Below are 24,350 nucleotides of genomic sequence, written 5' to 3'. Positions count from 1 at the left end.
TGTTTGTGTGCGGGTGAGTATAAGAGTGAGAGAGAGAGAACACGTGTTGCTGTTTCCTGCTAGTTCCACAATCACAATCACACCTGACTAAACAGAGCAAAAAAAAACATGCAAAAATACTACAATAGAATTAGACAATCACTTACACAATTTATTCAAATCAGTATTACATTTATTGTTTGAATTAAACCATGTTTTTGCATTTTTTCTATAGTATTTTTTGCATAACCATAATTTAAAAAAATGTTTTAGATCCATTTAAAAAGCAGCTGCTACATCTGAAATATATTAGGATTCTCTTCATAAATTGAATTTAAACTGTCAAATGTAAATGTTATCCATTATTATTATTTTGTTCTGTATAATAAACTGATTAATCAAGTAAAAAATCAATTCTGGCATTCATAAAACAGTACAAAAGCGTAGAATTTTAAGAAATGTACATTTCCTTGGTAATTTAGTTTTTTACCATAATTAAGAATCTACAGAATACACACAAAATGTCTGTAACTCTGTATAAAAATCATTTACACATAATTCAGGGCCATGATAGAAGAATGCGTGATATTAATTTCTCTTCCAATTACAAAAAAAGAAGAATCCTACATGGTCTTTGTTGTTGGAGTTCTTGCTTCAGGTTAGCAGAACTAGAAAGAAAACATTAATGTTAGTTGCATGGAATGCAAGATCATTAGTTTATAAGTATAAAGCAAATAAAAGCAGATTTTCTGACCTTCCAGCGATTGCCACATTCATTGCACAACACAAAGGTGGTCATTGGTTCATCAGCACTTCTGGTTTGCACCTGTGCACAAAACATTCATCAGCAGCAGCAGTAAAATTAAAAATGACATTTAACTTCATTTCATTTTCTTTTGATAAGATACAGCCTTGATATTTTTTACAAATATTTGAAACTAAAGCAAAGGATATTATAAATATCTCAAGAGGTTTTTTTTTGAAAGCTCTCCCTTTCTCCAAGATGAAGGTCTTTTCAAAGAGTGCATTACTCCGACTGGTTTCCAATGCACTATAAATATCTCCTGTATTGGAGAATGCTGATTTACCTGGTTGTAGGTGCAGTTTTTCTTCTTGCACTTGCCGCACTGCAGCAGGTCAGTGGTGGTTCCTCCAGTCTTCGCCATCTGATGTTCTCTAATGGCCTCCTGGGTCAAAACATTCCTCAACTGCTTCAGCTCATCACTGGCCATCTCCTACAACACAGTGATCATTTACAGTACACATAGCAGATTATATTTACAAGCATCTTTCTGTTTGTCTCCACTTACTTACTATATATATATATATATATATATATATATATATATATATATATATATATACAGTTGAAGTCAGAATTATTAGCCCACCCGAATTATTTGCCCTCCTGTTTAGTTTTTCCTCGTTTTCTGTTTAAGAGAGCAGAATTTTTCAACACATTTTTAAACATTATAGTTTTAATAAATCATCTCTAATAACTGATTTATTTTATCTTTGCCATGATGACAGTAAATAATATTTTACTAGATATTTTTCAAGACACTTCTATACAGCTTAAAGTGACATTTAAAGGCTTAACTAGGTTAATTAGATTAACTAGACAAGTTAGGGTAATTAGGCAAGTTATTGTATACCGACGGTTTTGTAGACTATCGAATTAAAAATCAGCTCAAAGACGCTAATATTTTTGTCCTTAAAATGGTGTTTAAAAAATTCAAAACTGCTTTTATTCTAGCCGAAATAAAACAAATAAGACTTTTTCCAGAAGAAAAAATATTATCAGACATACTGTGAAAATGTCTTTGCTCTGCTAAACATCATTTGGGAAATATTGAAAAAAGAAAAAGAAAGTCAAAGGGGGGCTAATAATTCTGTCTTCAACTGTGTGTGTGTGTGACACACACACACACACACACACACACACACACACACACACACACACACACACACACACACACACACACACACACACACACACACACACACACACACACACAATATATTTACACACAAACAGTTGAAGTCAGAATTATTATGCAGAGTTTTTTTGATTTTATTCTTTTTTAAATATTTCCCAAATGATGTTTAACAGAGCAAAGAAATTTTCACAGCATGTCTGATAATATTTTATCTTCTGGAAAAAGTCTTATTTGTTTTATTTTGGCAAGAATAAAAGCAGTTTTTAATTTTTTTAACACAATTTTAAGGTCAACATTATTAGCCCCTTTAAGCATTTTTGATAGTCTACAGAACAAACCATCATTGTAAGATAAACTGTCTTTATGGCAAAGATAAAAAAAATTGTTATCCAGAAAATGGGGAAAAAATAAACAGGGGAGGGGGTGGGGGGTTAATAATTCAGATGAGCTAATAATTCTGAATTCAACTGTTTATATTATATATGTTCATATTATCAGGTTTTATGCATGTTTCACCAAGTTAAATTTAAGACATTAAGACATTTTTAAGACCATTATGAATGAAATTTTAGACTTTTACAGGGTTAAATGCAAAGATTTTATCATCATTATTATCATTTATTCATTAATTCATTTTCTTTTCAGCTTACGCCCTTAATTAATCTGAGGTCGTCACAGCGGAATGAACCGCCAACTTATCCAGCACGGGTTTATGCAGTGGATGGCCTTAGAACTTTCTATTCATCAACGTGTATTAGAGAAGAATTTGATGGCTTAAACGAAAATATTAATCAACACAAATGTAAACATACTGTAGGTAACAATAAGATATTTTTCTAGAGCAGCAAATCAGCATATCAGAATAATTTCTGAATGTTCATGTGTCACTTTTTGGAGTAATGAAAAATCTGCTTTGTCAACTAATGAACAAATAACATTACAAAACATTATAAAACAGGAAAGTTATTTTAAATTGTAAAACTATATTACAATATCACTGTTATTAAAAGTTTTTTTAAATATATAAAATAAAATAAGCCTTGGTGAGATTAAGAGATAATTATCAATATTATTTGCATTAATTATATTATAATTAAATATCATTTTTAAAAATGCATTATATAATATATATGCATTATATAAAATTATTTGAATGATAGTTTGTATTCAGCGAAAAAACTAAATATTAAAAACTTTATATATATATATATATATATATATATATATATATATATATATATATATATATATATATATATATATATATATATTAGAATTATTATATAAAACACATTTTTTAAAATCTTTTATATAACAAAAACTTGGTACCCTGAAAAGAACACAAATACTTATCCAATTTACTTATACAAATAGTAGGTATTAGAGTAGTGTCAAAAAAGTTTTTTTTAATTGAGATGACATTTTGCTGAAGAACAGACTTTTAACCTGTAATTTTTTAATTATAATGAATGATTATTATTTATAAGATCCAAAAGGTGCACTCAACCTCAGCAGTCATGGAGGCGATGCGGCTCAACTCGATTGCCCCTGCCAAGACATTTTTGCGCAGATTGGGATTTTTGGGATCCTTCAGGTTACTAATGCGGCTGCGGACTCTGTTTTTGTATTTCATGTCTGTGGCTTTTGTCTCCTGGTATATATGTGAGCCACGGGAACAGTTAAGGAGATCAACTTACAAACAATAAACAGCAATTACAAAAAATGTTACACGTTTCAAAAGGATATAATCCTCGATTTCTGCACCCATAGCTTCGCAGTTTGTCCCATAGTCTTTGTAGTCATCTAAGAGGAAAGAAAACCAAATAGTGAATATCACTTCCACAATAATGAGCGTCAGAATGACATATGTCTGTGTTATTGTCATTGTTTGCTTTATATACCATCTGTACGGAGCGCAGCAGTCAGCATTTCGATGCATTTGTCCCTGATGGAGTCTCCGGTTTGCAGGCGAGGAGATAAAGGCCCCGCACTGGAGCTGAAGGATGGGGACAGGGGGCTTGTGGGTGTTGTGGGCGTCTTTGGGGTCTCTGGTTTACTCTTGCTGTTTGGGAAAAACAGGAAGCAGGAGTGTTTAGTTCTTGAATAACCTTGTAACAGTTTCATTTTCTATTAGACCAAATTGGGAAATGAAAAGCCCATTTAATTTAAAGTGTAAGTTTTCCCGCAGATATTTATGACTTTAGTTGAGTCTGTAAGTCGAAGATAGCTGTAAAAAGACAGAGACAGTATGATTTTGGTGAGATGGTCAATTTTTTGGGGCAAATAATTGTGTGTGAAATCAAAATATACGTTAAATGTTAAAATGTTAAATGTTTATTTTGCAGCGCACATTATTATTCTTAAGGTGAACGATTAATCAGTACAAGTTAATGTTTTGTTAATCTTTAATCAAAATCTGACCATTTGCTTCCAAGTCTAAGACCACTCCTGGTGGTCTTTCTCTCTTGATGTCAGTTAGACGGCTTCAGCCACAATATTCCTAACCATGCCCCTTTTACCATTAGTTTGCTATGAGGAAATGATGTACAAAAAAAGCCCTGCCCCCACTAAAAATTCCATTTCAGTTAAAAGTACATCCACATACTGAAATAAAAGTCTACACAACTTTGGGTTTATGATGACTTTAAGGTACAATCCTCGCTATTAACATTAACTATGACATTGGCCTCAGTAAACTCCTAGTTTCCTGCATATTAAAATTTTTTAGGTAGTAGGTGGGTTTAGGTAGGATCAAGGATGTAAAATAAAATCATGCAGAATTTGCACTTCATAAGTACTTATAAACATCCAAATATTTTAATAATAGGCATGTTATAAACAAGTAATTAAAAGTGAGCATTGTTACTTAGATTAAAGTTTTAGCTTTCTTTTAGCTTCACACAATGGCCTTATATAACATTATTGAACTATTAGGACATTTTTTATGGATTTATAATGTATAGTGATGTGTTTAATTTTAAAAACTTGTCTTTTTAAAACACACACACACACACACACACACACACACACACACACACACACACACACACACACACACACACACACACACACACACACACACACACACACACACACACACACACACAGTATTTAAAATGGACATAAATTGAATATCCCAAGTGCAGCCATATACAGGAATAATTCTTCTAAATAACAATTAACTCATCTCAATAATAATAACACATCTGATCTTATCCAGAAGGATGAAAGTGAAAACATAATGCTTTTATTGGCAGAGAGTTTCTTGAGGAAGAATTAAGCCATAAGGCATGCTAGACACTGCTAAATGAGGCTACAGTAAATAAAGTTCTTGCCTTTCACAGGATTTCTTGGCCTGAGGTGAGCTGCCAGACCTTGAGTTAGTAGAATCTCGCCTGGAGAAGGAAGAAATGAGAGTTTATAGTGAACAGTAAGATCAGTATGTTTTGATTTATATTTCACTGAATGGCAAACTGCTTTATGATAATTTACCTCTCCAATTTTGGCTCACTTGATTGTCGTTTCAAAAGGTGATTGCTTGACTTGGAGTCAGTAGAGTCCTTACTGCAGCAAAGAGGAAAACACATGTTGGATTGGCAAGAATCAATTTATGTGCTCAAAATCCCTCATGATTTCATCAGATTTGTTGATGAGTAATGCTTGAGCTGACCTGTCTCTTCGTCCATCCAGGCTCGGCTTCCTAGGAAGAGGCTTTTTGGAATCTGTGGAGTCCTTTCTAAATAGAAAAGAAAAATAGGGAATTAAAGTGGCAAATTGTTTTGAAGAGCCATGCCAATCAACAACATTCTCAAACTCCTATGACCAAACTAGAACACTGCATGCACTTTTGCTGCCCTCTGCCTTCATTTTGTTGCAAAACACCCATTCAAACCTCTCAATCTTGATCTTCATTGATGGCCTTTTGAGAAGTTTATTGTCTCTTGTGTCTTTTCTGGAAAAGAAGCATCATCTCAGTGCTATGGTGATGATGACCAATCACTAAAAGCCATCTACAGACTTAATTGAAAGGATTCTAATAAATTTACTTTCATGAATTCATGAAGTTCCAAACCTGCATGACTTTACCAATATAGCGCACAAGTTATAGGACCTATGTTATTGATACTTTAAAGGTGTTTCTGAAGAATTAAAGCTAATAGTAAAGATTTTAAATTGAAAATGAAGTTATAAATATTTAGACATAGCTAATACAATAAAAGTTAAATACATGACAGTGGCAAAGCGTGATACACATTTGTTAGCTCGTGTTCATGTAAATACTGTAAAATTCTGGTTAAAAAAACAGACCAATTGAAACAAAATGCAGACTGTTATGTTGCATAGAGGATCATCTGATTGGCCACAACATTTCCTAGTGAGATTAACAATGATACAATGAACAATTAATCAACCCCCCCATTATTTTAAGGTTTATCGAAGCTTATATTAAATTTACTATGTTTGTGGGACTCTTATTTTGAAAATGGGAGAGGCAGAAAAGAGAAAAAAGCCTGCTGGTGCCACGCAATTGCTTTGATTTGTAAATGTGCGCTAAAATGGTGCTGTAAATAGCGATGCCAGTGTGTGAACACCAGGGCTTTTTAATTAGATTTTCATGGGGGCCAGTTCATGAAAAGCATCCCAAAAAAAGGGGCCGGAGAAATATGACTTGCAATATGAGTGATGACACAACAGCATATAGGGGCCCATATGTTGTATTTTTGCTCCTTAAGACATCCACGTTGTATTTTTCTATATTAAAATGTTAATATATTGTATTTTGAAACTACATAATATCAGTGCATTGTACAATAAGCTTTTGTTTTCAAACAAAGATTCAAATGTTGTATTTCGAAGTACAACAAAAGCAGTGCAATGCTTAAGTAGGCTTCTTCTACATTTAAACTCATGCATATGTTGTTTTGAACTGCGTAACAATAATGGATGCAATAATTTTAGATTTTGGTTGCACGATTATATAGTCTAAATTCTAAAGAATAATCATGGTTTCCCGGTTATCACGTCTAATGTACATTTAAGCTTTTTATTAGGTAAGAACTTAAATGAACTGTTTTTATTAGCTGCGCTCATACATACATAATCATTTTAATAATTTAATATAATTTGTCTAACATATCTTTTGTTTATGTTGCACTGAAAGCCACGTTTTCTACTTAGTGTGTCTGGAAGGCGCGAGTGCATCGCTCCGCTTGCACATGCATATTGGCATATATTCTAGTATTGGAAATAACACACTGTACACTCATAGAATTATTTTTTAAATATATATATATATATATAGTTTGGAAGTTTAAAAGACATGGAGCTGCACTTCACGTCCTGTGTTCGATGGGTTTTAGGAAGCATTTGTCAACCTGCAATTTTGTCAGAATCCAAAATGCGAGAAAGACGTATTCTAAATTTATTTAGCACCACCACAAAGAAGTATACAGTATGTTTAAATGCACCTTTTTTGTACTTTAATTTGTATATTGTGAAATTTGCAGAGCAGGTATGTAATGAGTCAACAAAAATATATCAGATTTCAAACTAACTTAACTTATTAAATCAATATATGGCACCTTTAAGATTCTACTTTGAGTTACGCAGAAGATCGCAAGTTATACAGGTTTGCAGCAACATAAGAATTAGTAAAAGTTATTACCATTGGGTGATCTATTCCTCGATATTTATAATACCAATGGTTTAGGATGCACACTGCAACTTCATGTTTAAGTTCACTCTGAGGTTTAGAATTCACCCAACAAATCATGCTTCACACCTGTCTTTATCATTGTGTACAGATGTCTGCCGCTTCGGGTCTGACGTGTCTTTTCTACAGTGAAACAGCTTTGGTCATTCTTCAGATGTTGAGGTTATTACATATAAAACAGAAGCATGCAGCTTTTAACATAGTCATGCTTTTCAGTTCCCCTTACAATTGATTTTCAATTAGACGAATGCAGGAAATACACAAGTTTTGTACAGTATGAAGTTGTAGCCACTATATACAGCCTGGATAAGTCAATGTTAGTCAGTTATGTCAACAAAGCAAAAATCAGAGCTAGATTGTGTGTGTTGGTCAGACAGAGTCGACAGATTTCACAGACAATTATGTAATGTATAATGGCCAGTGAATTAATCCACCCAGTCAAAAATATTAGACATGTTTGGCAATCTGAGCCAGTTTTACAACACATTTCTTTTAATATGCAGCTCTCAAAAATAAGACTTTGATTTTTGTGGGGAAAAGTAATTATAATTCAAAAGTGAACTATTAAATAATAGTTTTAAATTCATAAAGCTAGTGCTTAAGATAAAACACTGCTTAACTACAAGTTAATTTTACTCAACAATAGTTTTATTTAAGAGTAAGAAATAATCATGCTTCACACCTTTCTTTCTCATTGTGTTCAGATGTTCGTCGCTTCTGGTCTGCTGTGTCTTTTCTATTGCAAGACAGCTTTAGTTATTCTTCAGACAATGAGGTAATTATGTATAAACATGCAGCTTTTAATATCAACCAGCTTTGACAATTTGATTTTCAGGTCAAGAAAATGTCGAGCTGGAATACACTGCACAACATTTGTAAAGACTTTGTTCTCTATTTGAGGCCAGGTTAAGTCCATGCTAGATCCAAAACTCAGAGCCAGTTCAAATATTTTAGAATGTAGAATATTTAGAGTGTAAGTTGACAAATTATAATGTGCAGAGATTTCTGTTTTGCAGTTTCAGACTGGGTTTCCATCACCCTGTGTTAATGTGCATTTTGAAGTATCAAATGTAAAATGAGTGATGGAAATGACAAATTAAAAATGCTATGCTTGCTTGAGATGGTTTTAGACTTGTGCGAAAAGGGGGTTAATGTGAATAAACTCTGATGTAGCAAACATCACACCCACATAACTCTAATTTTCCCTCATTTTCACTCAACAAAGGTCATGTCCAAGGGTTAATAATAATCATGATCCACACCTTTCTCTTTCATTGTGTTCAGACGTTCGTCGCTTCGAGTCTGATGTGTCTTTTCTATAATAAAACAGCTTTAATTATTCTTCAAATAAGAGATAATTCTTTATAAAAAAATCATCACAAGGACAGCTTTTAGTACAAACATGCTTTTCAGTTCTCCTTTTTTTCTTTTTCAGATTTTGATATTGGCAAAACTTGGGGATGGAATACACAGCATTTTGTACAGATATTGCCATTTTTACAGCCTGGTTAAGTCTATGTTAGATGCAAAAATCAGAGCCAGTGTACATATTTATAATCACAATGGACAGATTTTGCACAAAATAATCTTATGTATGAAGCACACAGATTTCTATTTTTTTCATTGAAAATGCCTGCCTCAGTATGCCTGCTTTTTTAGTAAGACACAAAATACATTGCTATGGGTACATTTCATTGCACATTTTAGATGACAAATCCACTAGAGGGCGCCATCTACATTTTTACAAATCTGAAATACATTACTTGGAGTATATGTTGTTTTATCTTTTAGATACACGTCCTTCTTAAACACGTTCATGAGAAGGGGGCTTGTCTTAAAGGTCACCTTGAGAACCACTGACTTGAACCCTTACCTAAACCCAACCAATAGTGTTTTAAAAGCAAAAGTAAAAGAAAAGTTTACTAAGAGTATGTAGTTTAATTTGATATTCTTAACAACCACATAGTTTACCCTATAAACTGCCATCAAATGTATGTTTAAGTTAATAGTTGTGGTTTTGCAAAAATGTAGGCTGAGACATGCATTTACAATTAGCCTGTATTAATTTTTTAAAGGGATGGTCCACTATGACATCATATTTTTAACTTTTAATTCATATCTAATGTAGCTGTGGGAACATAAACAACATCTCTCAATGTAAAACGCTCAAAGTTCAATGCAAATTGAGACATTGGCTTTTGAGGACTTAGCTTAACAAAGCCTACAGCGAATAAAGTTTGAGGACTTCAAAACAATACATTTGGGTTAATGAAGTCATAAATTCTTCAGGTTATGTGCATACACCATTCACAGCAAAGGGGCGCTGTAATATTATAACAGAAAAACAGAGAAAGCTAAAAGCTAGAGCTTGTTCTGTTTATGTACTTGGGATTCTAAAAAGCACGACACAAAGAGAGAAGAGCTTACAGTTTAATTTTAATTATGTTCCAGAGAATCATAAAAATATATAGCTAGAATTTGACAAAGGACAACTTCCAGATTCTCTCCCAGTTCAGTGCTGGATTCTGCTAAAAACTCAAAGAAGAAGCAGCTTTAACCATAATAGACGAAGCTTTGGATTGTAAGTCACAATTTGTAAGTATTTTTATTTGTTTAAATTGATCTATTGCATGAGAGCTGGCATTAAGTTCAGCTCTGTGCTCTACATTTTCTGTCTGCTTCAGGCTCAAACTGATACAGTTAACAGCTACTCTGACTGGCAGTATTTACACAAAAGCAAAGCGCATGCTAGTAGAGAGTGACGCTTCCTGGTGACATGGAGCTAATTCGTGAATTACAGCACATAATGTAACTGACCAATCAGAGACTCTTGAGGACGGGCTAGTAAGAACTATGATAGTCGTTTTCATATAAGCTGAGTAGCTGTATATAATCAAAAGTAAGATAAAAATAGCGTGTTTTTTTTTTACAAAAGAAGCATGAGCACACATTGCTTTGCACCCCATAAACACACACAAGCCTTAAAATACACCCTGGACCATCCCTTTAACTTTCAACAATGATAATATTTAGTCAAAGGATATCAAATATGTCTTTTTTCTCTCTTTTTTTTTGTTTGTTTTGTTTATGCACTTGCCAACAACAAGGGCCATGTTTCTGTATGAAATGATTTATAGAACTATATACAACTATGCTTTTAAATTTTTTAAATACCCATGTTTAGTTCAAGCAAACTTTCTTCAGATACTAGTTCATGTTCCCTAAACACTGATTTCATCTAAGGATTAATAATAATCATGCTTCACACCTTTCTCTCTCATTGTGCTCAGATGTTCGTCGCTTCGGGTCTGACGTGTCTTTTCTATTGTAAAACAGCTTTAGTTATTCTTCAGATGACGAGCTAATTATTTTAAAAACACACAGCTTTAAACATCACCATGCTTTTTAATTCCTCCAAGTCTAACCTCTCTTTCTCTTTGTCTTTCTTTGTGTCTAACGAGGGACGTTTTGTAGGTGTAGGAGGCTGAAGATGAAGAGGAACAGGAGGGAAAGGAGCACTGGGATCCACAGTTTCTTTTCTAAGCAAAGAAAGTCTCTGATTATTTATGAGACAAAATACACTGCATCTAGTTAGAACAACATGTTACACTAAAGGTAGCCATGAATGAAAGACAGGCAGTACTTTGTATACAAGCCCTGACCTTTCTTTCTTCATCTCCCGTTTCTGAGGAGGATGCAGATGAAAAGGTAAAGGAGCAAGAGGAGCATTCGGATCAGCTGCTTTTTTGACCCTAGGCAGTGAATGTACAATTCAAATGTGGAATTACAAAGAGCACAAAAGCAAAATCTTAAAATGCATGTGGTGATACTAGAGGCCAGATTTAATAAACAGGGAAAATTAGCATAAGAGTGTAATTTGTATTAAAGCGCCAATGAAATAGCTAATGACTAACTCTGCAGCACTAATAATGGCTGCATGTCATTTACTAATAGGATGTTGAAAATGGAGGGTGAGAGGAAATTTTTGCTGCAAAAAAAACAGTAAACTGACAAATGCAAATGCCTGTTAAATTATCTTGAATGATTTATTTTAATACATTTCTCCCACAACATGTGTGTTTCAGAGGAAAAGTAAAGCCCAACTCACACTACATGATTTTTAAACATCTGATTTTTTTAAAATCTTTAAATTGCTTTGGTATTCACACCAGCAGCGCCTTTGTAGCTGCCTGCCACTCTGGGTGGCGACCTTCTGCAAACTCAGGTCTGTGTAGGTGTACAGCACGTAGAATACAACCGGTCTATGAGCGAGCTGAAAGAGGACCACTTTAGCTGATGCTCCTATTGGCTGTCTCTCAAGAAAGTCGCTCTTCATTTGCATAAAGTTAAAAGATTCTCAACTTTGTCGCGTCGCTCGACACGCCCACCTGGTCGCCAATCGTGCAGTCGCATGTGTAAACGGAGGTCGCCAGAAAGTGGCTCACTTTCTGTTGAAATGAACGGTTGCTTGTCGCTTTGAGGCTTGAAGGGGTCACACACTAAACAATATGATTATCACCAAATAAAGCTGTGGTGGCACTGCACTTTTCACCCTTTAAACCTCTTTTCATACGCACATGAATGTGGCAGACTGAAAATGCAAATTTCACTCGTTTCTGTGTTCCAAAGTTTGGTGAACTGATCTGCAAAATCACTTCACGTAATCGTGTGAGACTAATAGAAGTTATGAGACTAATAGAAGGGTCAAAATATGGACCCCTTTGTACAGAAATGTTAAATATGGACAAATCACTCGCTTTATCAATGTATAAAAATCTTGTTTTATCCCATCCATTTTCGCAACACTGACAAAATTTTGTATGCTCATACTCTAGTGTGACCGCAGCTTAACTCTGTCCAGCACCCAAATTACAGCCAATAAAATGTTCAGGGCGGAGTCTTAAGACAGAGCAAAACACCATTGTTTGCTTGTTGATAATATCACTGACACACAGCCTTCGAAATCTCTGAAAGTTTTAAAGGGAGCATTTAAAAGCATCATCAATCAGTTGATCCCTCATATATATGCACAGTTTAGCTGTGTGATGTGAATTTTATATGTTTAAATATCCATGTAAATACAGCATAAAGTGAGTGCATCAATAAAGATTCTGGTTTAAAATCCTTAGTTGATGTCCTGAATTTTTAATTTGAATCAAATTAAACTTCAAATTTGTATAGCTTAGGTCACTAAAGCAAGTTAAAGTAACATAAAATCCTATGTTGTTATGACTTTTTGATCACAGAATTTTTACATTGAATACAATGAGATCATACAAAAAATCTGGGGCTTCTGCAAGGAATATTCACCAAAGATATGCATGGTTTGCAAGATATGCTAGGTACAATATACATGTAAAACAAAATATCTATCTATCTATCTATCTATCTATCTATCTATCTATCTATCTATCTATCTATCTATCTATCTATCTATCTATCTATGTATCTATCTATCTATCTATATCTATATCTATATCTATATATATATATATATATATATATATATATATATATATATATATATATATATATATATATATATATATGAATGAATGAATGAATGAATTTTCTTGTCGGCTCAGTCCCTTTATTAATCCGGGGTTGACACAGCTGAATGAACCGCCAACTTATCCAGCAAGTTTTTACACAGCAGATGCCCTTCCAGCCGCAACCCATCTCTGGGAAACATCCACACACACATTCATATACTACGGACAATTTAGCCTACCCAATTCACCTGTACCGCATGTCTTTGCTCGGGGAAACCGTAGCACCTGGAGGAAACCCACGCGAAGGCAGGGAGAACATGCAAACTCCACACAGAAACGCCAACTGAGCCGAGGTTCGAACCAGCGATCTTCTTGCTGTGAGGCGACAGCACTACCTACTGCCAAACTACTCATATACAGTACAATAGGGGTACATTTTAGTGTTACAAATATTTAAATTACAAAAATAAATAGCAAAATAAGTCTTTAGAAAGGAGACATCAACATAATGCTTTAAAATTGTATTATTGTTATTTTAATTCAATGATTTATAAAATGAAATTTTGTCCAAATCTTTAGTAAATTATTACTTTTTTAATTGTGCACCTTTCTAAATATTTGCTTAGTGATTTTGTTTTGATACCTGCAGAAACATTTAACTGGATGATTTTTGGTCATAAAAGAATTAAGACAATGTAACATCTTTTTGGAAATGTGTTTTCATTTTGCCTGCACAGGACAAATATCTGTTACACTGTGTCCACTGTATATACATTCACATTTACATTTAGTCATTTAGCAGACGCTTTTATACAGTCTGTCAGTTGTTTTTTTTAACAGCAAAGGTTTGCACTGACAAAAAAATGTTTAATAAATCTGGCCCTTGACCATCTAGTGAACTAGAAATAATAATTCACAATTACCTAATTATTTACATACTTAATATTGTGCTTATAGTATCACTAAAAACCATCATAAAAGAGACTTGAACTAAAGGCACTCAGACCTTTCTTTGCTTTCCTTGTTTTCCTCTAGTGATGTACGTTTGGGAAGAGGTGGTGAAGGTGCAGAAAGGACATGTTTAGGTGGAGGTGGAGAAAGGACACGTTTGGGAGGAGGTGGAGGTGGGGAAAGGACACGTTTAGGAGGAGGTGGGGGTGTAGAAAGGACAGGAGTAGGAGGTGGTAACATTTCAGGAGGATCTTTCCTGTGAAAAGTAGATATTTAGTGTCCACTTATGATTAGATATTTATTACCACTAGGCTATAAAGACAGTTTTTAAAACCATATGAATTCAGTTATGTTAAAAGAGATGAAATCTAAATTTTGGAATTTGATGTAAAAAGAAAAATGTCATAGAATTTGGCAAATTTTAGGATGCTTATTTCAAAAGTGGTGCTTTACACCTAATTAGATCTTGACATGGACTACAATAATACACCACACACAAAGTTAAAACAAAAATGTAATTTAAGAAGAAAAAAAAAGTTTCATAGAGCCTTAATGACTGTGATAACATCCTCCCAAGTGCAACACCCGACCTTTCTTTCTTCACTTCTGATGAGCGCTTAGGGATAGGAATAGGAGGAGGAGGAAGAGGATGATGAAGAGGAAAAAGAAGATCATTTGTGTCTCTCCTGCATAAAAATAATCAAGTCTCATTAAAGATTAGGAGGAGATCACGCTTTCACATCACACACTGCATGCACTCCTATAGTTCATTGCCTAACCTTTCCTTCTTTCCATCTATGAAGGGGCGTTTAGGAGGATGAGACTGAAGAGCAGGAGAGTGTACAGAACTCTGAGTGTCTTTTCTGTACAAGAATCATCAGAATACGACATTTAATCTTTTGAATGGTTCATCCTTCAGTGCTGCATGCAGAATGTCCCGCATTAAAACATTCAACACATTCAAACATGCGACAAGCTCTGACCTCTTTACATCAACTGATGAGCGTCTTAGAGGAGGATGAGAATTGATGGAAGGAGGAGGAAAAAAATCAACCGGAGCATCTTTCCTAAACAAAAGTGAAAGTTCATCTTATGTTTCAACTGCTTGTAAAGACAATTATGTTATTATGCTTTAATTATTAGTTCATTAATCAGCCATTAACTTTATGAATAGTTTTTTTCATTAATTCCTGAATAATTCCAATGGTTAATCTAATGTTTACTTATGCACAATAGAAACAAATTCAGTGTAGTATAATCTAGTTAACCCTAACATGCTTGGGATTTTATCATGCTTAGAAAAAAAATACAGCAATAAATAATTTTACAGCAGTCACTTGAAATGTCACATGCTATGAAATGTCATATGAGAGCTTTAGTAATAGCTTTAGTAATAAATCTTGATACACTGGACTTTTGGTGATAATATATAATAACTGTATTTAATATATAATATTTATTAATTGTAATATGCCATAATATATAACTATATTTAATATATAATATATATCAACTATAATTTGACATAATATATAATAACTGTGTTTAATATATAATATATATTAACTATAAAATGCCACAATATAAATATAAAATATACATATAAAATATATAAAATATACATTCACTGAAATCTTCTATGTGAAGCTGCTTTTGACACAATCTACATTGTAAAAGCGCTATACAAATAAAGATGAATTGAATTGAATAATAACTGTATTTAATATATAATTTATATTAACTATAATATGACATATTTAATAACTGTAATTAAGTCACACCTGACTAGACAAAATTGTATTACATATTATATATAATGTATTTTTCTTTTCTTTTTTTAATTGTATGATTTTAATTTTGTATGTTTTGCTTGTATGATGTTAACTGAACTATATAGGGTGTTTTCTTTTTTCGCAGATAATGAAAAAAAGTGACTTGTATTCCAGAAAATACAGCAGTCAATTTTTTTATTTTTTTATAATTAACTTTTTTGTTTTGTAGCAATACTCGTGCAACTACTGATATTAAACCAGAGGGTTCCACTTCCTGTCCAATACAATCTAAATTTAAAGCCATATATTCTGTATTTAATCATCATCATTTACTCAGTCTCCACTTGTTCCAAACCTGTTTGAGTTTATTTATTCTGTTAAACACAATGGAAGATATGCTGATGCATCTTGTAAAAAAAAAAAACAGACATTAGCATCCATTTAATTGTTTTGTTATTGCTATGGACGTCTTTTTTCCCAACATACCACAGAATGTTTTGTTTTGTGTTCAACGGAAGAATGAAATTCATAAAAGTTTACAAACATTTAAATGCGGATAAACTGCAAGGAAATTTTTCCGTTTTGGATGAACTATCCCTTTAACAACATTGGGCCCTATCTTACATCCAGCGCAATAAGGTGCAAGGCGTGTTTGCCCCGATGTGTTGCTATTTTCAGATCAACGCAGCCTTAATTTTTCCGTTTTCTGCCACAATGTTTAAATAGCAAATCAATTTGAGGCACTTTGTGGACTCTTGGGTGTTTCGGTCAAGAAAAGAGGCATGTTAAGACACACGTTTTGAAAAAAATACTTGCTCTTAACAGACAAAATTAATTACTTGGGCTAATGGATGTCTTTGTGTACAACAGTTTCCTTATTCTAAAAGAGAAAAACAGAAATTGAAAGTAAAGGCCGATAGGAGGAGGCACATTCTTTATTCTTAAGCTGCAGATGCTCTGTTTAACTGTTTTCACGCCCTTTTGAGCCATGTGCTTTGAATGTTGCGCCAAGATCGCTAAAATAGAGCCCATTATTGATAGATGGGATACAGCTACAGCAAGTTAATAACCATTATTTATTAAAAGTAATTGTATTTTATCATTAACCATCCATCCATCGCAACCATCAAAGTAATAAAAACACAGTAATTATACTGCTGAATTATACTCATAAGTATTATTTTTAATATTTAACAAATTGCCCATTAAATTGTATTTTATTAATGCCTATGTCTAATTTAATGTAAAACATATTAATTATTTTTGTGGTGTGACAAAAAATATGCTATATTAATCTGAGTGTCCATCTAGACTTTATCCTTTGAAAACCTGTCTGACAAATTCTGAAAAGCCAATAATTTGCGCTCACCAGATTTTGAAAAAAGCCATTCATCTATACAGCCTCAAATATTTTAAATAGAAAATTAATTTAAAACGCTGATACTTTATAACAATACAGAAGCATGTTTTAATCCACAATAGAAGTGTTTCCAACCACAGTCACATGCTTTAAACCGCATACACACACAAGCCCTAACCTTTCCCATTTCACCTCCCCAGTCGGAGGACACTTAAGTGGAACAGACGAAAGCGTCAACGGGGAGGGAAGATGATCACTGTTCAGTGCATCTTTCCTAAACACAATGCACACAAAACTCTTCAATCTGATGGCATATTCTGGAGGAGGAGAGGGGCTTTACACAGAACTGGGCTTTTTTTCTCACCTCTCTTGATCCTTTTTATTGTTAATTGACTGTTTCTCTTTTTTCTGGTTACTTTCTCGTTTTTCCTTCCTGAACTCTGCGTCGATTTTCTCTCTCCTTTGTTTTTCATCAAGTTTCTTGTTAGAATCTAAGTCTGGTTTAATTTCCGCCGTCGATCTTCGCAGACTGACGAGATAAACAGGTTAAACCACAAGTATTTTTATATCTTACCATCTGCTTAAATCAGTATCTGTGCAGAGAAACAGCTTTTTGTTTTCAGAAGACTTTCCAAATGCTATTTCGGGACTTCTTCCGTGTTTCTCATTGTTATCAGCAAACGTACCTGGAGTCTTTCTCAGGAGAAGTCCTGCTGGGTGATCCCGATGGCTTGCTTGGATGACTGCCGTTCTTCACCTCATTTGGCCTCTCAGATTTTGGGTTCTGAGCTGATTCTGACAGACACAAAAGCATAGGTATAGGCAAAACAAGATAAATTTATGAAACTATTTTTTGTGCCAAACATTAAAAATTTAAAGGGCTTTGAATAAAAAACTGATATAAAAATAATCATTCAATAATCGTAACTGAAGATTAACCCTCATACCATTCTACATCAGTTTGGAACCTAATTAAAAAAAACTTATCTTTGCTGATAGGTGTCTTACCTTTTTTCTTTTTTCTTTTAACATTATAAAGATTATGCTTTTAAAAAGTTTGATATTTTGTTTGTCACATTTTTTTGTTACCACAGGATTACTGCCTTTGCTCTTCTATAATAATTAAAATATTGATAGACTGTTTGAAACTTCACATAAACCAATAAAATTGATAAAAAATACATTATTCACAATTGATGAGAAATGCAATTTGATTGTCCACCTTATTTTTCATATAACATATGTCATTCACTTTTCATCTACCGCTAGTTTGATATTGCAAATTTGTATTTCTTACAATATTATTTTAAAGCATTGCCTTAATATTTGTTATTAGTTTATATCTGAATTGTATTAATTAGGCAAGGCAAGATTATTTATATAGCACATTTCATACACAGTGGCAATTCAAAGTGCTTTTAATGAACAGGAATAAAAGAGACAAGTATAAGAAAAATAAAAAAAATAAAAGTGATTTAAAAACAGATGAAAACAAATTAAAATGTGTAAAACAGGTTATAAAAGAATAAAAAAAGAAAGACATATTAGTGCAGTCTGTCCGACAAAGCAAAGTGCTCATTCAGTAAAGGCACAGCTAAACAGATGTGTTTTCAGTCTTGATTTGAATGTGCCTAATGTTGGAGGCTTGGAGCACATCTGATTATTTCTGAAAGCTTTAATTAATTTGTTTACCATTTATTGCATGTTGAGATATATATATATTCACTGACCACTTTATAAGGTACACCTTGCTAGTACCAAGTTGGACCCTCTTTTGCCTTTAGATCTGCCTTAATCCTTTGTGGCATAGATTCGACAAGGTGGTGGAAATATTCCTCAGAGAATGACTGTAAAGGCCATTTAAGTACAGTGAACTCATTGTCACGTTCAAGAAACCAGTCTGTGATGATTCTCGGTTTATGACATAGGACGTTCCCCTGCTGGAAGTAGGCATTAGAAGATGGGTACACTGTGGTCATAAAAAGATGGACATGGTCAGCAGCAATACTCAGCTGTGGCATTGACAAGATGCTCAATTGGAACTAATGGGCCTAAAGTGTGCCAAGAAAATATCCTCTACACCATTACACCACCACTACCAGCCTGAACCGTTGATACAAGGCAGGATGGATCCATGATTTCATGTTGTAGACGCCAAATTTTGACCCTACCATCCGAATGTCGCAGCAGAAATTGAGACTTATCAGACCAGGCAACGTATTTCCAATCTTCTATTGTCCAATTTTGGTGAGACTATGTGACTGTAGCCTCAGTTTTCTGTTCTTAGCTGAAAGGAGAGGCAGTTGGTGTGGTCATCTGCTGCTGTAGCCCATCCGTCTCAAGGTGTTGTGTAGTGTAGTGCGTTCAGAGATGCTCTTCTGCAGTCATTGGTTGTAACGAGTTACCGTTGCCTTTCAAACAGCATCTATCAGGACAGTCTGGCCTTATCTTCTCATATCTCTAGCATCAACAAAGCATTTGTGCCCACATAACTGCCGCTCACTGGATATTTTCTATTTTCAGACCATTCTCACCCTAGAAACGGTTGTGCGTGAAAATTCCAGTAGATCAGCAGTTTCTAAAATACTCAGACCAGCCCGTCTGGCACCAACAACCATGCCACAGTCAAAGTCACTTAAATCCCCTTTCTTTTCTTAAATCCCCATTCTGATGCTCAGTATGAACTGCAACAGATCATCTTGACCATGTGTACATGCCTAGTTGTTGCCATGTGATTGGCTGATTAGAAATTTGCGTTAGTGAGCAGTTGGACCGATGTACCTAATAAAGTGGCCGGTGGGTGTATGAAACCTATAGTTTTATTTTTACCATAACAAGATCAAACTACATAAATATTTCTCTGAAAATTATATTTGAACACACCCTTGAATCCAACAAAATTAACATCAAAAACTGTGCCTCAAACCTAACAGTTTTAAAACTACCAAGAAGCCCAGAAGGTGAAGACACTTTTTTTATTATTGCTAAATAAAATAACATTTCTCCTACCTAAAAGCCTCTTCCAGTTTTTGATCAGAATCTTTGCCAAGTTGACAACATCCTCGTCTGTGCAATGTTTTCTTATTCCATTGACGGACATGCCGATTCTTGTATCCTGGATCCAAGTAAACATTGAACATTAAATCAACAAGAGCAGTAAGATGGCACTGAACAACCAGCTGGAACAATACATCTGGTGTATCTTATATATGTTGTATTATTTAGAGGTATCTTTTTCATCAATTTAAAAGCATTATTACCATCATTTTACTTTACACTTCTTTCTCTTACTCTAGATAGGCATTTTATTTTATTTTATAGCCCATATTTTTTTTCTATTTGCAACAACATTTCACTATAGAGATCAATACATTATATCAATACAACAAAACATCAATTAAACAGCAGACAAACCTGAAGAAGTTTCAGTGTCATGTTGAAATCTTTCAATTCTCTCAGAAGATCTAGAGCTCCATCCTACACAGACAGGGATAATGATGCTCTTTTAGTTTTTAAATAATTATTTAATAACCAATGAAGTGTTTTCTCCTGAAAAAAAGAATGTGCTGTGAATGCATTCAGAAGATTTGGGTGATTTTTTTCTTTAGTAAAATGTTTTTAGAACACTTTCAGCTTAAAATTAAAATACTTGACAATTCATAAAAAGCCAACAACTCCAACTTGAAGGGCTTTTTTGTCACTTTGAGATAGGGCTGGGCGATTAATCGAAAAGTAATCAAAATCGGCATTCAGATCCTATAATCGATTAAATTTTTCCAGATGAATTATGTACAGTATGTACTGATCTGTTTATACTTCTGCGTCGAGAGCACACATATAATCCAACATCTTTTAATGTCAGTTGTTCAACATTTATGATGTTCAATGAATAATCATAGATAGTAGATAATGTGTGTTTGCTTTAATTATTTTAAATCAAGTAATGCACCCTTCAATCAAAAAATCTCTCACTTGTAATTTGTGAGCATATTTACAGTACAAAACCTGTCAGTAAACTGTGGGGGCAGAAAAATTATAAAATAATCAATAATCAATCGTAATTAAGTTAAAATGTTCAATAAATCGAGATTTTAATTTTAGACCAAATCGCTGGTACATTTTAAAACATTTAATGTGAAAAAAGCTTAACATGGCTTAATATACCTAAACATCAACCAGAGAAACCCACATTTCTGTCAAACTTTACTTGTAAATAACCTCGACTACTGTAAGATTAGTGAGCCCCAATTCCATGGATAAAGTGAAAAGCGTCAAGTTAAACATATTCTTCCCCGTTAAAGTCTATGATAAGGAAAGATCTTTTCGTGGTTTAATGTATCCTAACAACAAGCAGGGAAAGTTAAATTTCTATCAAATTTCACTTGTGATTAACACTAACTTTGATTTTATAAACAGCCTTTTTAACATTTGGTTTCCCTTGGTTGTTGTAAAGTTACATTAAGCCTTTCCTTAATGGGGAGAAAACGCTTAACATGATGTTGTGCACTTTTTCTATAGAATTAGGGCCCATTCTTTTGCCAATAGTTAGTGTTAATAACAAGTAAAGTTTGACAGAAATTTGGGTTTCCTTGGTTGGTGTTAAGGTACGTTAAGCCATGTTAAATGCCTAAAAGTGATATTGTTCACTTGATAGACTAAAATAAAAGCTTATTCTTTTAACAGCAGAAAGTGTTTATGAGTATATTTTTATAGAAATTTGATTGTCTCTGAATGTTGTTAAGTTAAACCACATTAAGCTGTTATAATGGACTTCAATGGGGATACAACACTTAACGTCACATTGTTCACTTTATCCACCGAATGAGGGCTTGATCTTTTGATCGTAGTTAGCTTTAATCCCAAATAAAAATGTATAGATTTTTGGTGTGCCCCACTTGTTGAGGTATGTTAGGCCTTGTTCTTTTATAATGGACTTAAAACGCATAAGATGAAAATTTTCATTTACTAAAACTAGAGCTCATTCTTTTGACATCAGAAAGTGTTTGTCATGAGCAAAATTTGAAAGAAATGTTATTTTCCCTGCTTGTTTTAAGGTACATTAAGCCACATTAGGCTTTTTCTTTATAATAGACTTCAATGGTGGAGGTACGCTTAACGTGATGTTTTTCACTCTATCTATTTGACTCGTTCTTTTTTTAGTCATTAGGGTTAATTACAAGTAAAGTTTGACTGAAATTTGGGTTTTTCTGATTGATGTTTAAATACATTAAGCCACAATAAGCTTATTTTACATTAAGCATTTTAAAATGTCCTAAATCGCCCAGCTCTACTTTGAGATTTTAAAATAACAGTAATAACAACGACAAGCTGATGTTAAGTAACGTTAACAGCATTCTCATTTTTGGGTGGAAAACGCACAACCAAATTGAGACAAGTACAATACAAGCATTTTTTTTATTTTTGTATTATAATATCTCAAATTATTATATACTAATTCTATAAATACACTAAACAATAAAATGCACCAACAAAACAAAATGCATTTCATATTAAATGTTATGCTGATTTGAAACAAAAAGGGTGGGCGAATAATGAAATTTTCATGGTTTCATTTTTGACAAAACTTTCCCTTTAAATCCTGTGCTCGCGCGTGAGAAGAGTCGGCCAAACAAACACACACGCGTACACGCACAAACACTCCGCCTCGACCTTGTGCCATAATACACACATAACGTTATTGTTAAATGTTAACAAAACGTGAGCACGTCAATTCAATAAAAACAGTCAATAAGTATTCATTCTATCCATGTTCAGCTGGCATGTATAAATCTAAAGTAAATCTGAGCAATCCTTAACCAACACCTGTTGTCACATGTAGCCGTAATGAGCGCACACACAAACACACACACACACACACACACACTACTGTAATTCTTACACTTCAGCAGCAGTAAACACGGCGTGTGCAGGCATGTAAATGAATTAAGCACAATTAAAAAGCAATAAGCGCGCATGCAAAACAGTTTAAACGGGTTCTTAGTAAACACCACGCGCAAAGGTGGCACAAACAAACAGCGTGAAGCGTCGCGTCAAAATTAGGATCTCACCATGTTATTTCTAGACACCATCTTGTCTAGTTTTTTGGCAATCCGCAACAGGTCCTCCTCTCGCGTCATTGTGTGCGCATTAATATGCTGTAAGTGAAAATCAAGTGTGTATAGTACGTCAAGTCACATAAATCTTTATAATTCAGCGAAATGTTTGAAGTTTTGTTCCCAAACTTGAGTTGCTCCTGAACGGTCAGTTGAGAAAAGGGGGCGGGGTTTCGGGACAGTCGGAGCTGTCAATCAATCCATCTGGATTTATGACAACTCCTAAATATAGTTGCTACAAGGGCCGATAAAAGTTCAGTGATTTTTAGAGGGGACGTTTACAGCAGACGTGTTCTGTTGGAGTGTTTTTGAAATAGTTATGTACATAATTTTTTTTTATTAAAGGTCATGCATGTTTAAGCAAAAGGATGACATGTTTCACAACCAATTGAAGCATTCTTGTAATGTTAGCTAAATGTTTATTGGATGTTATTTAAACGTTTATCGAGTTGTTCGAGGCTTCGATGACAATATGGCACTATCGCGTCGGTCAGGATGTTTGCAAGAATTCAAAATGCACATTTCTCCAGTAAAAAAAGCCTATCAAGATAGTTTAGATACATTTAGCTCAATGGACTTTCCACTCAACAGGTGTTGGTATTGTCAGTTAAGCGGCAGATGGCAGCACTGCGACATGTAAATAAATGTTTTCTGGTTGCTGGAAAGGAGAACATGGACTCCAAATACATACATCGACCAGAAACAAAGGTATTAATTACTTCTCTGTAGTATAACTTCCTCTGTTGAAAACAAAAGAATATTTTAGAGGTTACTATGCTTCTTTTTTTTTTCTGAAACAATTAATGGGTCGTCACTATAAAGTAGCCTACCTTTGATGTCCCACAAGACTGAATCAGTGCTATATGAACATAATGCGAAATAATGAAACTCTGATGTTTTAATATTTTTGGTTACACACATGTAGGTAGAATTATAAGTGTTTTGAAATATGTTTTTTGTCAATTTTTGTCATATTTGTCATATAAAAGTACTTTTAAATATTCATATCGTCTTTAACAAGTCATTTGAC

At 33.8% G+C, this 24,350-nt stretch overlaps 1 protein-coding gene across 51 annotated transcripts; it reads right to left on the bottom strand.

The window, feature by feature from the left end:
• Positions 1 to 130: 130 nt before the first annotated feature.
• tcea3 (transcription elongation factor A (SII), 3) lies at positions 131 to 23,490 on the bottom strand. 51 transcript variants are annotated; one of them, XM_005158337.6, is made up of 26 exons: positions 23,276 to 23,490; positions 20,622 to 20,684; positions 20,217 to 20,322; positions 17,894 to 18,002; positions 17,572 to 17,736; positions 17,386 to 17,481; positions 15,059 to 15,142; positions 14,855 to 14,938; positions 14,666 to 14,761; positions 14,131 to 14,331; positions 11,295 to 11,384; positions 11,058 to 11,171; positions 10,901 to 10,954; positions 8,895 to 8,948; positions 8,315 to 8,368; positions 7,702 to 7,755; positions 5,812 to 5,871; positions 5,590 to 5,655; positions 5,412 to 5,483; positions 5,255 to 5,314; positions 3,821 to 3,981; positions 3,666 to 3,722; positions 3,427 to 3,581; positions 1,068 to 1,214; positions 734 to 805; positions 131 to 647 (listed from the first exon to the last, which is right to left on the bottom strand). In XM_005158337.6, exons 1-26 carry the CDS (start codon positions 23,342 to 23,344, stop codon positions 639 to 641), a joined length of 2,352 nt encoding a protein of 783 aa, XP_005158394.1. In that variant the 5' UTR covers positions 23,345 to 23,490; the 3' UTR covers positions 131 to 638. The 51 variants fall into 51 exon arrangements, with proteins under 51 accessions (XP_005158394.1, XP_017206818.1, XP_073780865.1 ...); XM_017351329.4 differs by lacking the exon at positions 5,812 to 5,871; XM_073924764.1 differs by lacking the exon at positions 7,702 to 7,755.
• Between the last annotated feature and the right edge of the window lie 860 nt (positions 23,491 to 24,350).

Source organism: Danio rerio, chromosome 16, assembly GCF_049306965.1.
Source record: "Danio rerio strain Tuebingen ecotype United States chromosome 16, GRCz12tu, whole genome shotgun sequence".
Taxonomy (NCBI): domain Eukaryota; kingdom Metazoa; phylum Chordata; class Actinopteri; order Cypriniformes; family Danionidae; genus Danio; species Danio rerio.
This window is presented reverse-complemented; position numbering and strand designations above follow the sequence as displayed.